The 13,404-nt window shown below is 39.0% G+C and overlaps 2 protein-coding genes across 2 annotated transcripts in view; both read right to left on the bottom strand.

Annotated features, from left to right (window-relative positions):
- Positions 1 to 1,399, bottom strand: part of LOC119426817 (tetratricopeptide repeat protein 19, mitochondrial-like) — an 8,024-nt gene extending 6,625 nt beyond the window's left edge. The window contains 1 exon segment of the mRNA XM_037694398.1: positions 1,326 to 1,399. Coding sequence (XP_037550326.1) covers positions 1,326 to 1,399 — 74 coding nt within the window.
- A 4,243-nt stretch (positions 1,400 to 5,642) lies between these two features.
- vstm2a (V-set and transmembrane domain containing 2A) overlaps positions 5,643 to 13,404 on the bottom strand; it is a 115,133-nt gene continuing 107,371 nt past the window's right edge. Inside the window, exon 5 of the mRNA XM_037694397.1 lies at positions 5,643 to 6,372. Coding sequence (XP_037550325.1) covers positions 6,296 to 6,372 — 77 coding nt within the window. The 3' untranslated portion in view covers positions 5,643 to 6,295. The remainder of the gene's footprint in view (positions 6,373 to 13,404) is intronic.

Raw genomic sequence — 13,404 nt, 5'->3', positions numbered from 1 at the left:
CCAGGTATATAACAACAAAAAAGGTTGAATCATGTCATCTGGACTTCATTTTTTTTGTTTTGTTTGCTTCTGGGTAATACCAGATGGCTAGGCCTCAGACCGACGAAGCCTCTTGGATGAGGGGCGAAACGTTTCTTTTTTAACAAAAAAAACGAAGTCCAGATGACATGATTCAACCTTTTTTGTTGTTAACATGAGAATCGTTGATTCTGTTGGTTCTCAGGATTCAGTCCCTTCTGTCACAAAGGGAGTCCAGTAAGTTGAAAGGGTTCAAGGCTGAAGGCCTAACAGGTGACTGGGTTGATCGGGGTACAGTAACGCTCTAAGCAGGTCTTCAATGTGGTAATTCAGTCCAAAGTTCATATGTCCAGCAGGTGAAGCAGGGGTCAGGCAGCATGCAGGTTTCACCAGCAGTCACAGCCGGTAGGTTGGTTGTCAGCTCCTGGCTGAGAATTAAATCAGCTGGAGGTTCAACTCTTTCCATCTCTCCATCTACTGGTTGTGTCTAATAATAATGGTCCTTCACATGGGTTGGATTCCTAAAGTTCCCACTTCTGGACTTCATGGGCCATCTAACAGTTTCCAACACATCATCTGAGTATGTGTATATATTGTGTTGTGTTGAGTTCACATTACACAATGTTTTGCTTAAAACTTTGGCATTACCTCTGGTTATAATTTTGTCAGTCAATATTTTATGAAGAACTGGTCATTATTTAGTGAAAGTAGTCCCTGACTGTACATTTACAACTTATTGCCATTTGGAGTCAATTCAAATAACCGCCTTAGCCACCTTACCCAAACAAAAACTGGTTGTAATTTAGTAATTTCTCAACACGGAATGGTTTTAGTCTAAAACTTTAGAATGAAAGGATGCAGTTGATATGGATTCCTTCAAGGGTTGGTAAATCTTTAATACCTTAGAAAAGAGAACATGTGAATTCAGTTATTTGTTGTCCAAGTCTGCTGAGTCGTTCAAATTACAAACCTGCTTTACTCTGTGCTTGTTGCAGAGATAAATCTTAGCGGAAACCCACATCTTCAAATTTAGACCCTGGTGTCTCTCTGGTTGGGTTCTTTTTGAAATATTTCATGTAGATTGTTGTCCTTGAGGCACGGGCAGAATGCAGTTTGAGAACATGCTGCGATACACCATGCAGTGCCCCCCGTGTGGTGCGTTGCATTAGGGTTGAACTCGTTGTACCTTCTGTCAGTTTGGATCTTGTTATTTCGCAAACATGTTTATTTAATGAGCACATAAAATGCAAACTTAAACTATCCAGTTTTATTTTTTTCCTCAAGAGGCATAAAAAAGCAAACCTGACCTTCTGTTGTTCATCTGAAGCAAAGCATCACACAGGAACACGCAGGGATCAAGTGTGGTCATTTGAACCTCCATGCATCAACGGGAGCAGAGTTCAGATAAAAATACAAGATTGCTCTCGAACTGTGACATTTCCTGCTGAATTAGGAAACACAAGCAGAGTTAATCTCATTGTGGTTCCTCTTACGCGCTGCCTTCACTCTGTTTCTGCCTGCTTTGAATCTTGAATTCAGTCAGTAAACTGGATTAACTCAGCCACTGTTGTCAAATTCACTCTCCATCTTCAAAGATCTGTTGTTCTTTGTCTCTCCTCATTTTCTTTTCATTTGTCGGCTCTGTCAGTCTGAAGGCTGAATGATGAGGGTGGACAGATCCATTTAACAAGCAGGAAGGAGCACAGAGCTGCTTTTGATTTTTTAATTACTAAGAGAAAAAAAACTTTAAAATAACTATTCTGGACATTCACCCATAAACTTTTATCAGATCATTTATATAAACTATTACAGTATAACTTTTAGAATAAAAGTCTTGCTTAAAAAACGCTCTTCTGTCCAGTTTTCTTTGATTCAACATTGATTCTTTTATTTTTTTTAAACCACAAATAAGCATTTATACTGCACTTGCCCTTAAATTGTAAATCAATTAAAGTGATTATACCAACCTGTACCTGAGAACCGATCCACACTTTTCTACTATTATTTTTTAATAATGATTTTCTGCTGTGTTTGCCCCTCACATTCACATGCAAATTAAAAACTGAAAATTTCCTTCCAAAGTGGAGCATTAAACAATCCATGTATTCAGTTTTGCATGTATTTGTGTCGACTCGTCCGTACCTCATTACCTGAGGCAGGTGAGGGGCAGAACATAAATTTAGGCTAAATCAATAATCAGCTTCTTCTTCACAACAATACTACACAGCAATGTAATAAACAATTACCTCAAGTGATAGAATGAGATCAAATTATGTTTTTTTAATTATTTAATCTGAATTTATCAAGGTATTTATCATGTACCACATGTGGTGGAACGACGATAAAGAATCTTTGACTCTGACTCTCAAGTGGAAAAATAATCTTAAATATTGGATTGTGGTTACATTTTAATGGTAAAATATAACGTTTGATCAGCATCTGAACGCAGAGTTCTGACTGACTTTTAAAAAGACTTTAGAAGTGTTTTCTGTCATCTGACATTGTGCTTGTTTAAAATCTAACAGAACCTATTATCTCTCTCGCGCGCTCTCTCATTTATCTATATATACACAGACCCTTTCCAAAAAAAAAATAGAATATTATGGAAAAGTTGTTTAACTTCAATAACTTCATTCAAAAAGTTAATCTTTAATATATGATAGATTCAAGCCCACAATTTCAAGTATTTGTTTATTTTTACATAATTTGGGCTTCCAACTTATGAAACCCATGAAAACAGGGTTTCAAAAAATTAGACTACTGTGTAGAACTCAGCCAATGCTACTTCTCAGTTTTTGCAGAAAAAAAGAAATTAGGATCACAACAACTCAATCAAAATATGGTACTTTCAAAACGATATGTCAATCTTCAATACTTGGTTGTGAATCCCTTTGCCTTAATCACTGCCTCGATGAGACGTGGCATTGAAACAATCATCCAGTGGCATTAACTGGGAGTTATGGAAGCCCAGATTTCCTTGATGCTGTCAGCTCTTCTTTGTTGTTGGGTCTGGTGCTCCTCATTTTCCTCTTGAGAATACTCCATAGATTCTCAATGGGGTTTAGGTCCGGCCAGTTGGCTGGCCAGTCAAGCACTGTGGCATCAAACCAGGTTTTGGTGCTTCTGGCAGCATGGGCAGGGGCCAGGTCCTGCTGGAAGATGAAATCTGCATCTCCATACAGATCCTCAGCAGAAGGAATCATGAAGTCCTCTAAAACATTCTGGTAAACTGTTGTGGTGACCTTGGATTTAAGAAAGCAGAGTTTACCAACACCTGCACCGGACATTGCACCCCAAATCATGACTGACTGTGGATATTTCACACTGGACTTCAACCAGTATGGGCTCTGTTCCTCACCCTTCTTCCCCCAAACCCTTGGACCTGGATTTCCAAATGAAAGTCACACTTTACTTTCATCGGAAAAGAGGACCAAGGAACCTGACAGTTGTAGTCCATCTCCCGGATGTGCCTGAATGTGGTGGTTTTTGAAGCTGTGACTCCCGCCTCATTCCACTCTTTCTGGATCTCTGCCAGATTCTGGAATCTTCTCTGTTTGATAATCCACTGAAGCCCACGGTCATCTCTTTTGCTGGTGCATCTTCTCCTGTCGCATTTTGCCCTTCCACTAGACTTTCCATTGATATGCTTAGACACAGCACTCTGTGAACAGCCAGCCTCCTTAGTTATGAACTTTTGTGTCTTACCCATCATATGGAGAGTATCAATGATGGTCTTCTGGTCAGTTATGTCTGCAGTCTTCCCCATATTGAACCAAACTGAAGCAATTTAATGACACCTGGGGAAACCTGTGCAGGTGCTTTGAGTTTAGTAGATGATTAGTGTCACACTCAGTTTAAAACATTCATGCTCTGAAAAATTTGGGCTGATTTCTCCACAGTATTCTAATGTTTTGAAATCCTGTTTTTGTGGGTTTCATAAGCTGGAAGCCCAAATTATGTAAAAATAAACAAATAAATACTTGAAATTGTTTAAATTGTGGGCCCTGAATCTATCATCTATTAAATATTAACTTTTTGAATGGAATTATGGAAGTTAAACAACTTTTCCATGATATTCTATTTTTTTGGAAAAGGTCTATATATATATATACTGTATATAATCAGTATATATCACCTCTAACATTTATTCACATCTGTGACTGTTTTAAAAGCCATGTTTATAATGTCTCATGTTTCAGTGAGCAAGAATTGTATCTTTGTAGCTACAAGGATGAATTATGGTCAAAATCCAGGGCAGACAGTTTGAGTTTTTCTACCAGCTGCTTTGTTCAACATGTTTTGTTATTGAACAAGTTGGGCGACATGGGGTGACTGACCTGAAATGTCTTTGAACTAAAAAGTTGACATGTCTTTTCTTGAAGCTGCACATGAAATTAGGAGGCTTTTAGTTGTTTAGAAGCTTAATAAAATTTCTGCTGTCCTTTGTTCACTGCAGGAGAGACCCCCGTTGTAATAAGAAGTAACTTCTACTTAAAATTTAATTTTTTAATAACTTAAATAACATTTATTAAGAAGACTGGTATACAGTAGTCCCTCGATTATCACGGGGGTTACGTTCCACACATCCCTGCGATAGGTGAAAAACCATGAAGTAGGAACGCTATATTGATTTTAGTATTTATACATATTTTAAGGTTTTATAAACACTTCCCACACTCTTGCAATGTTCTTGACTCAAACCTACATAATTTTAACAACATATGTATATGTACTGTACAGTACTGCAAAATTTTACTCACCAGCTCTGCAGACCAGCAGCTCAGTTCCAGTTCTGCAGACCTACCCTGCAGCATGAAGCCCACCGCTCCGTCCAGGTTGATGTGCACGTGGATAATTGAGCTTCAGGATTATTTGAGACTTTCCTGCCAGTTCTATGAGCTTAATAGTTTGATCGTAACTTCTGACTTTGCGTTGCTAAACTTTCCGTCCATTTCAGCAGAAAGCAGCGGCTGGAAGCAGTGTTGGCTTCTGGGTAGTGTAGTTATTTTGACTAGCCTTCTGGATGGAGGTGAAGTGTTTCAGCAAAATAAGAAACTGTCCAGATGACCTGAAAGAAAATTGTTGGATTGTATACCTGGATTATCGAGCATGGACTTTGTTGTTTTTTTATTTTGACTAGCATTACAATATAGGCTTATTGAAAGAAAAGTACAAAATGGCGGTGCCTGTTCTATTTTCTCATTAACTGTTTATCCTGTACTGTCCCAGTCACATGAGTAATACAGTATTAAGGCTGACAATCATTGAAAAACCACTAAAGAGCGAGACCACGAAGGTCAAACCACAAAGTATCGAGGGACTACTGTACAAGTAACTTTAATAGTATTTGTGTAAAATTCCAAGTGTATTTAATTTGTATTTTATTCTTAGTGGTTAGGACTGTTGCCACATCAAAGAAGTATAGGTTCAGTCGCCTATGGGTTTATTTCCAACAGTTTGTTCTCCTTGTGGGTTTTCTGCAGGTGCTCCAGTTTCCTTCTACAGTCTACAAACATGCACGTTAGGCTGCCTTCAGGCCCAGAAGCACCTTGAAAAAGAGATCTATGATCTGAATTTGCTTGGTAAAATTGACAAATGTTATTTTAGTACTCTTCCACCTCTGCTCTTAAATAGGAAATTCCTTTTTTATTCCAGCTGAGCATGCTATACAATTGAAAGGGACAAACGGGACATTTTTCACACCGAAGCGAGCACAGAAAAATAAACTTCAGTTCAACACATTGTAACATTAAAGTGTTGGCTCCTGATTTTTCTAAGGTTTCCTCTCGTTTTCATCTCTAGGCCAAGCATGCACGTCTGAGGATGGATCACTTACAGGATGGAAAATAATCCTTGAACCAAAGTCTTCCCATCAGTTTATCCAGTTTGCAGTGCGGAGCTGTGGTCGTTACAATCATCACCATCAGCAGCAGCTAATGTTTACAGCACATAGAGTCCACGTGGTTCAAGTCAAATAAACAGATATCTACAATCATATAACAACACAAAGAGAGACTTTTCTTCTTTCGTTTCAGAAATGAACACATGAACATTGAAACCTCCATAAAAGTCCAACTAAGATCCAGTCATGGTGTCTGACAGGGTGGAGCAGATCATGTGACTGGTGTTTTACAGAGATGTAGGAGGTGCAGGAGAAGATTGTGAGGAGCAAACTGTGCTCTGCACAAAGTGAGGAGTTGCCAAGAAGTCGTTTATTTCTGTCTTTCTTTGTTAAATGGGCCGATATCTGGCAGCAGTCCAAGAATTGTTCTTCAGATTATAACAAGACATTCTTCAGCAGACTGCAGACCAGGACTGGGACAGCAAGTCCAGAGCTCAATGAAGTTCTTGTCCCTGTCCAGAGAAACAAAAACACAGAATAAAAAGTGTTTTGATTCACAGGCTGAGGTCAAACAGGATATTTAGACGAAAGAAGAAAACACTTTACAATTCTCCACAAGAAAACAACAATCTGTAGATCAAAGTCCATTCTCAATAATCCAGGAAAATCCAACAAAGTTCAGTCAGCTCATATGGACGGTTTCTTTTTTGGTTGAGACGTTTCATCTTTGAACCAAAGGACTTCATCAGTCCACGGAGCCACAACAAACTCAGTCCCACGAGCAGCAAACCCAACCAACCAGTTTTCTGGTGATAAGATGGCTTCTGGAGCCCGCCCTCTCCCCCGTCGACTCCTCTGAAGCAGCCATAGTCAAAGTGGTTCAAAACATCAAAGTTCATGCTCAATAATAAGAACAATATAAGAAACATCTCAACAAAACCCAAAGAAACCGTGCAGAAAATATGACTGAACTTTGTTGGATCTTTGACCTGGATTATTGAGCATGAACTTTGATGTTTTGAACCACTTTGACTATGGCTGCTTCAGAGGAGTCGACGGGGGAGAGGGCGGGCCCCAGAAACCATCTTATCACCAGAAGACTGGTTGGTTGTGTTTGCTGCTCGTGGGACTGAGTTTGTTGTGGCTCCTCGGACTGATGAAGTCCTTTGGATGAAGGACGAAGCATTTCAATAAAAAAAAATAAAAATAAAAAAACCTTGCAGATGACCTGACTGAACTTTGTTGGAACAATCCGTAGGCTTTTTAAAAATGTATTTATTTTGAGTTAAACACAACCCAATACAAGTGTTACGAACACGCACAGGTCACAGGGATCGATTGCTCCTGTCCAAACTGAAACAAACTTCGTTATATTCTAAGCTGCATTTTGATGGATGAACTGCATAGTCTTCCTTAGATACAGAACTTTACTAATGAACTTTTTATGAATATGAATGTTTTTGTTCAGTGCCCTGACACGACTTCTGCTGTGACTTGGTGCTATAGAAACAAACTGAATTGAATTCAATAAACAGGGTGAAGAGAACCCAGATAAAAAAAAAATGTTAAAAGCTGCTGCCGGTGACTCGATATGATCACCATGGTAACCACACACCTGTGTTTTTCACTCCCTGACTGTCAATTAGATGAGAGGTAGACAAACATGCAGACTGATTAGTAAACCTCAGCAGTTGCTTTTATTTGTCTTTAAAAAGCTTGAACTGTGAGCAGCAGGACTGATGGTCATGCAAGAGTTTTTAATGCTTTTACTGTGGTTTTTAACAAAAAAAAAAAAACCATCCATTTGAACAACAATATTTTGAGCTAAAATCTGACTGCATGTCTACTGAACCTACAGCTCAAACCTCAAAACGCAGAGTGCATTTTGATATTTGAGAGGGCTGCAAGCAGTGAGACCCACAGTGGGTAAACATCGCTGATTTCTTATTTATCGTTTTGTATTTGCACCCAAAAAATGTTCTGGAAGGAAGAGGGGCTCGTTTGCAAACGATTTTAAAAGTTTAGACAGATAAAACGTTAGCGCATGCGATTGATAACCGTCAGCTGAATATTCTGTGGAAAAATCTTTAAAATAATTAAAATAAATTAACTTACTATTATTGTGTAAAAACTTAAAAATGTCAAAATGCCTTCTCAGTAAAGTTAAACTTTCTGTGACTTGTTCAACCGTGTGAAATCTTTACACACCATGTAGTTTATAAATCATTGAGTCTGGATCCAAAGGTCGTCGTGTTTTGTTTGTAAAAGAACGGTTCATACTTGTAAACCAAACTCTTTATGACTTATTGATAAAAAAAGAATGTTGTTTTTACTCGATCCTATCATTTATTGCTATGACTTTGTGCTCTGAGCATAAGAGCAAGCTTCAGACAATGGTTCTGGGATTCACACATGCCCAGCTCGAGGGTTCCTGGCACTTGATTGGCTCATGGACCTGCTGCGTATCAGTAGACCCAGTTCAAGCAAAATCCTTGTTTTGTATGTCACCAAGGGTCACATGTTCTCCAGACTCTTCTTGAAACATGCACAGACATTATTCTTATTTTTTACAATTCCTCGTTTACTTTACTTCCCATTTATTAAATGCCACAAAAAACAAATGACTTGTTAATTCTTGAGTCCATCTTTAATTCAGAAAATCCACTTCAACTCTAACCTGAGCTGCACAACTCCGAAGAGAACAGGCTTTTATCATGCATAAACACCTTTAGTGTTTTTTTTTATTACATTTATTAAATTCATTTGTAAAAATCTATTTATATTTTGCAACATCTATTAAAATGCATAGAACATTGTTCCCATCTGAGCAGCTCAGTTTGGAGTATAGTTTGTATTTTTAAAGTATTTCTATTATTATACTATTAATATTTTTATTTGTGTTTTTATAGTTTGTAGCTTTAAAGCAGTGCAACCAAAAAAAAAAACAGGGCAAATCGTTTAAGCCAAAGAGAACAAAAAGGGCTTCAGTACATTTGCATTGAAGCTAGGGCTGGACAATAATTCAGTATCGATGTATGTTGCAATATACTTTTATTCAATAACGATTATATGAATTTTAGCACATTTTCGATATTTTGATTTGATTACACCGTTTCACTGACGCATTTCTTTTTCTGTCCGGGTTGAAGCGGCCACTTCAATTTCAAACTGGACAGAAAAACGGCCACACAAATATGCAAGTGCGCGCTGACGTAGATGTTACACAGAGCTCGAGTCCAGAAGGCGTTAGCGGTAGCAGGCTCGGCTAATCTCCAACGCGCGTGAAGTTTTTGCTTCAAAATGAGTTCCCATGACCGTCACAATGTGACTGAACAAGTGAAGAGAAAGCAGATGACATCACTGATGAGCGAGGAAAGACTAATTAGTCGGTGTGGAAGTGGTTCGTCTTTCTAAGATCCGATAAACTGCAGGTTTCAGTGCTGCAAAATGTGATGGAGAGTCGTTCTAACTAGCGGTGGGAACACATTAACTTGTTCCACTCGATCAAATCTGCTGAGAGTCAGAAGATGAAGCACAATAAAGTTTGAGCCAACGTGTCCCTGAAACACCCCCAGCTGTATCAAAAGAGAAACTTGCTGCACGGGGTGTTACGTTGTTGTTTAAAGTTAAAACTATTAATATTGACAAAGTTGAGAGTTTTATGTTTATTTGAAGGTGATTTCAAATTCCATTGAAGGCTAAATACAAATAAAAGGTGAACGTTAATTTATTTGTACAGTTTGTACAGTTTTTCTGAGGCTTTTATAATTTGTTTATATTGATATCGACCGAAATTAAGAAATATATTGTGATAAAAGTTTTGTCCATATCATCCAGCCCTAGTTGAAGCCCTTTTTTCTTTTCTGTTTAAACGTAATAATGAATAATAAAATAAAGCAACAATATATTTAAGCTGCAAACATATGTAACTACTGGAATTAGACTTCCAAAACTGCATAAAAACTTTCCAAATGTTCAAAATTAAACTTTTTAGCTACTTGGACGGAGAAGTTTTGATACCAACAGACGTTTCATTCCAACATCTGTCCAAAGACAGAACCGCCATTAAGCTCAGCACTGACCGCCCTCTGACTCGATCTTTATGTGTTCCTGTACACATCAAGATCTGCCTTTTTAATGGACAACCCTGTAGGAACGAATATCAAATCATCTGCAAACACATCTGATTCTGATGTGGAAGAACATTCTGTGGTTGTTTTCTGTGCACACTTTGTGAAATAAAAGTGGATATAAAGACAAATGTATTTTTTACAACCAGCATCAGCTGCTGCTCCTGCCACTGCCGAGCGTTCAAAGCTCTAAATGTTTACTGAACGTCTGAGATGAGTAAAAGCTGTAAACCCAGCCTCAGCAGCCTGCACTCCCCCACAACTCTTTAAAACTGAATCTGAAACACAAGAACACAGAAAAGATGTGAAACCTTCCACGTCCTGAGCAACACACTTCTGTGGACAAAGTACTGGTTATGAATTTTTAATTCATACCAGAGAAAAGTGCTCAACTAAAAAAGTAAAAGAAGCTAGAAAAGGATTGTTCTACAGAAAACAAGTGTGCATGAAAGGCAAATATGCTCTTTTTCAAGCCTGCTGTTAAATCAAATTTATTCATAACATTTCAAAACATCTGCCATTGACCAAAGTGCTGCACATAAAACAATAAGTACTAAAAAAAATACTAATAATGAACACAAGAAATCACATAAAAACAATGCAAGGGTCGGCTCTCAAGTTACAGACACGCGTGTTTTAAGACGAGACTTAATGTCTAAAATGAAGGGGCAGCTAAAGAGCTAAACATTAACAGTGTAACCACTTACAGTCTGGACTGTGTAAAAAAAGAGCCAACAAAGTTATTCTAAATGCTGAGTTTAAGCGTATTGTTTTCCAGCGTTTAATGTTCCGACTCCATACTGTGGGTTTGAACACATTTTCCCCATATTGTAGGCAAGTACCTAACCACTGTACCACACACTCTGAGCAGTGCAAGGTTTGCTTGTTGTGTCATGCTACTGAAAAATACAACACATGTGTTACTAGGCCTGTCACGATAACAAACGCTGCTGGGCGATTAATTGTCTCAGAAATCATTGTGATAAACGATAATATTGTTTGAAATTTAACAATGATTAAGTCAAATTGATTTGTTTGGTGTGTAGTACCTGCTTTGACCACCTGATGGCAGTATAAGACTGAACCAAGGGATGGCTAGTTGAGCAGCGTGTCTCTTTAAGGAAAATGGGAGGGAGGGCCCTTGATGTGACATGGGCTGACATGGTGGACGTTCAGTGCGGTTTGAACTCTTTAGCATAGCATTTTTCACGCAAAGCTTTCATAAAAACACCAGTAAACAAGTTCTCAGCTTCTTTTTGCAGAGAAAATCAACATTTAACATGAAGGCACTTGTTTCAACCGTGAATTTTGGAGCTTCGACAAGACGGAAGTTTTTTCCCGAAATTGGCCTGTTAGCTTAGCTTGTAGTTTAGCTTCTTAGCTTAGCTGCTTGTAACGATCCAAAAAAACGTGATTTTGGACGGTTGAAACAGATTTTAAAGAGAAAAGAGAAAGGGAGGGGTCAGTGAAGAGCACCGGAGTTGAGCCTTTTGTCATCCAGTGTCTTCAGTAGAAAGAGACGCGAAGAAACGATAAAGCCGATAAATGAAAACGAGGTCGAAAATTTTAATTCATCATGCGATTAATTGATTTATTGTTTGTTACAACAGGCCTAGCTGTTACTGATTGGGCCAAAGCCCCAACACAATCCCTATATTGTGCTTGAAACAATGCTGCTGAAACAGAGCAGTGCAAGAAGATCAGAAATTGGCCAAAAGCAGCAGCAGTGGAAAATAATTAAAATCTTCAAATGGCATTTGCTGGATTAAATTATGTTTGAGAGCTAAGGCTGCTCCTTAGAGGTGATCAAATTGTTAGCTGTCCTGAGGTCCAGTCAGGTCCTCAGATGTGATCCGGTCTTCTTTTGTAGCTCCAAAACTGTGGAACCAGCAGCACTTTTGCATCTGACAGGCTTCAACACTTCATCGATCCATCCGTCCATGCTTCCATCCATCCATATATCCATATATTACCTTTTACCGGTGTCTTCCTTTGTGGGTCACGGGGGTCAATGGTGCCCATATCCAACAGTTTTATTACCGTGCGAGAGGCGGGGGACACCCTGTACAGGTCTCCAGTCCATCACAGGGACACATAGAGACAAACGAGACAAACAACCATTCACTCTTTCACTCACACCTAGGGACAATTTAGGGTTACCAATCAGCCTAGCAAGTCATGATGCCCACTCTCTGCCACTTGCCACACCCACTTCTCCATCGCAATCAGCGCTCATGCCCTGCACCCATTGTAAACTCTATATAAGAGCTACATCCATGCCAAATCTCTACCAGATTATCACTTTTGCTAGTGGATATCCATCCATCTTCTGATCGACTTGTCTCAACCTCACGCTTGTTTCCTGGATTTGCCGCCCTTTCTGCCCCATGTCTGGTTTATTCTGCTTTTCTGACCCTGGTAACTACGACCCTTTCATGCCCTTTTGGATTAAGGATTTCCCTCTGGATTAATTCTTGGATCTTGGCCTCCCTGTGCATGATCCCTTCTTCTCGTCTTGGACCACGATTAAAGTTTGCACTTCTGTTGGATCAACTCACAGTATTAAGGCCTCCCTTTCCAGCTGCTCACCCTCCACCTGCGGTGATGTCATTACTCCCACTGACACCGTCTCTCCAAGCTCTGGAAGCTGGCTCTGAACCTCGCTTCACCTGTTTGAGAAGACCAGTTCCTGTGATCGGATCCAGACTCCCACCAGCAGCTTAAAAATAATACATTTGTTTAAATGTTCCTGGTGTCTGGCCAAACTCTTGAATCCAAAACTAGGTTCTTGTAACAACATGAATGTTTTTTGGTCTGTGGGAGGAAACTGGAGTACCTGGAGAAAACCCACGCATGCACGAAGAGAACATGCAAACTCCACCCAGAAAGACCCGCAGCCGGGATTCGATCCTGTGACCTGCTCACAGAAACAGCTCTTCCAACTGAGCCACCATGCCACCTGGCTTCAACACATGGTGTTATTAAATCTTATCCTAAAACTTGAGTTTACTCACTGGCTTCTAATACATTTTGAGAATTGTATATTTTGCGTCATTTTAATGCTTTTACCTTATGTCTTAACATATTTCTAAATGTTTTTATAGTCTCTTGTGTTTGTATTATCCTTTTACGAATGTTTTATGTGCAACATATTGGCCAACAGGAGTTGTTTTTAAATGTGATATATGAATGAGCTTTCTTTGAACTACAGTCAGCTGGTTGTAAAAGCTGCTGCTGCATTCTCATTTTTCTTCTTGGCATTTGTTGTTCCTCGTCACTTAGTGAAGAGGGGAAATGGAAATATCCTCCATTCATGCATAGTGCAAGCATGATAACTTGAAAAATAAGCCATGTACTGATTTCCATTTTGGTGTGTGGCTGCATCTAGGCATAAGAAAGGTCACTATTGAAAAT

Source organism: Nematolebias whitei, chromosome 20 (assembly GCF_014905685.2).
Source record: "Nematolebias whitei isolate Nwh7 chromosome 20, NemWhi1, whole genome shotgun sequence".
NCBI classification, from domain to species: Eukaryota; Metazoa; Chordata; class Actinopteri; order Cyprinodontiformes; family Rivulidae; genus Nematolebias; species Nematolebias whitei.
Note: the sequence above shows the minus strand (reverse complement) of the source record. Positions and strands in the feature narration are given on the sequence as shown.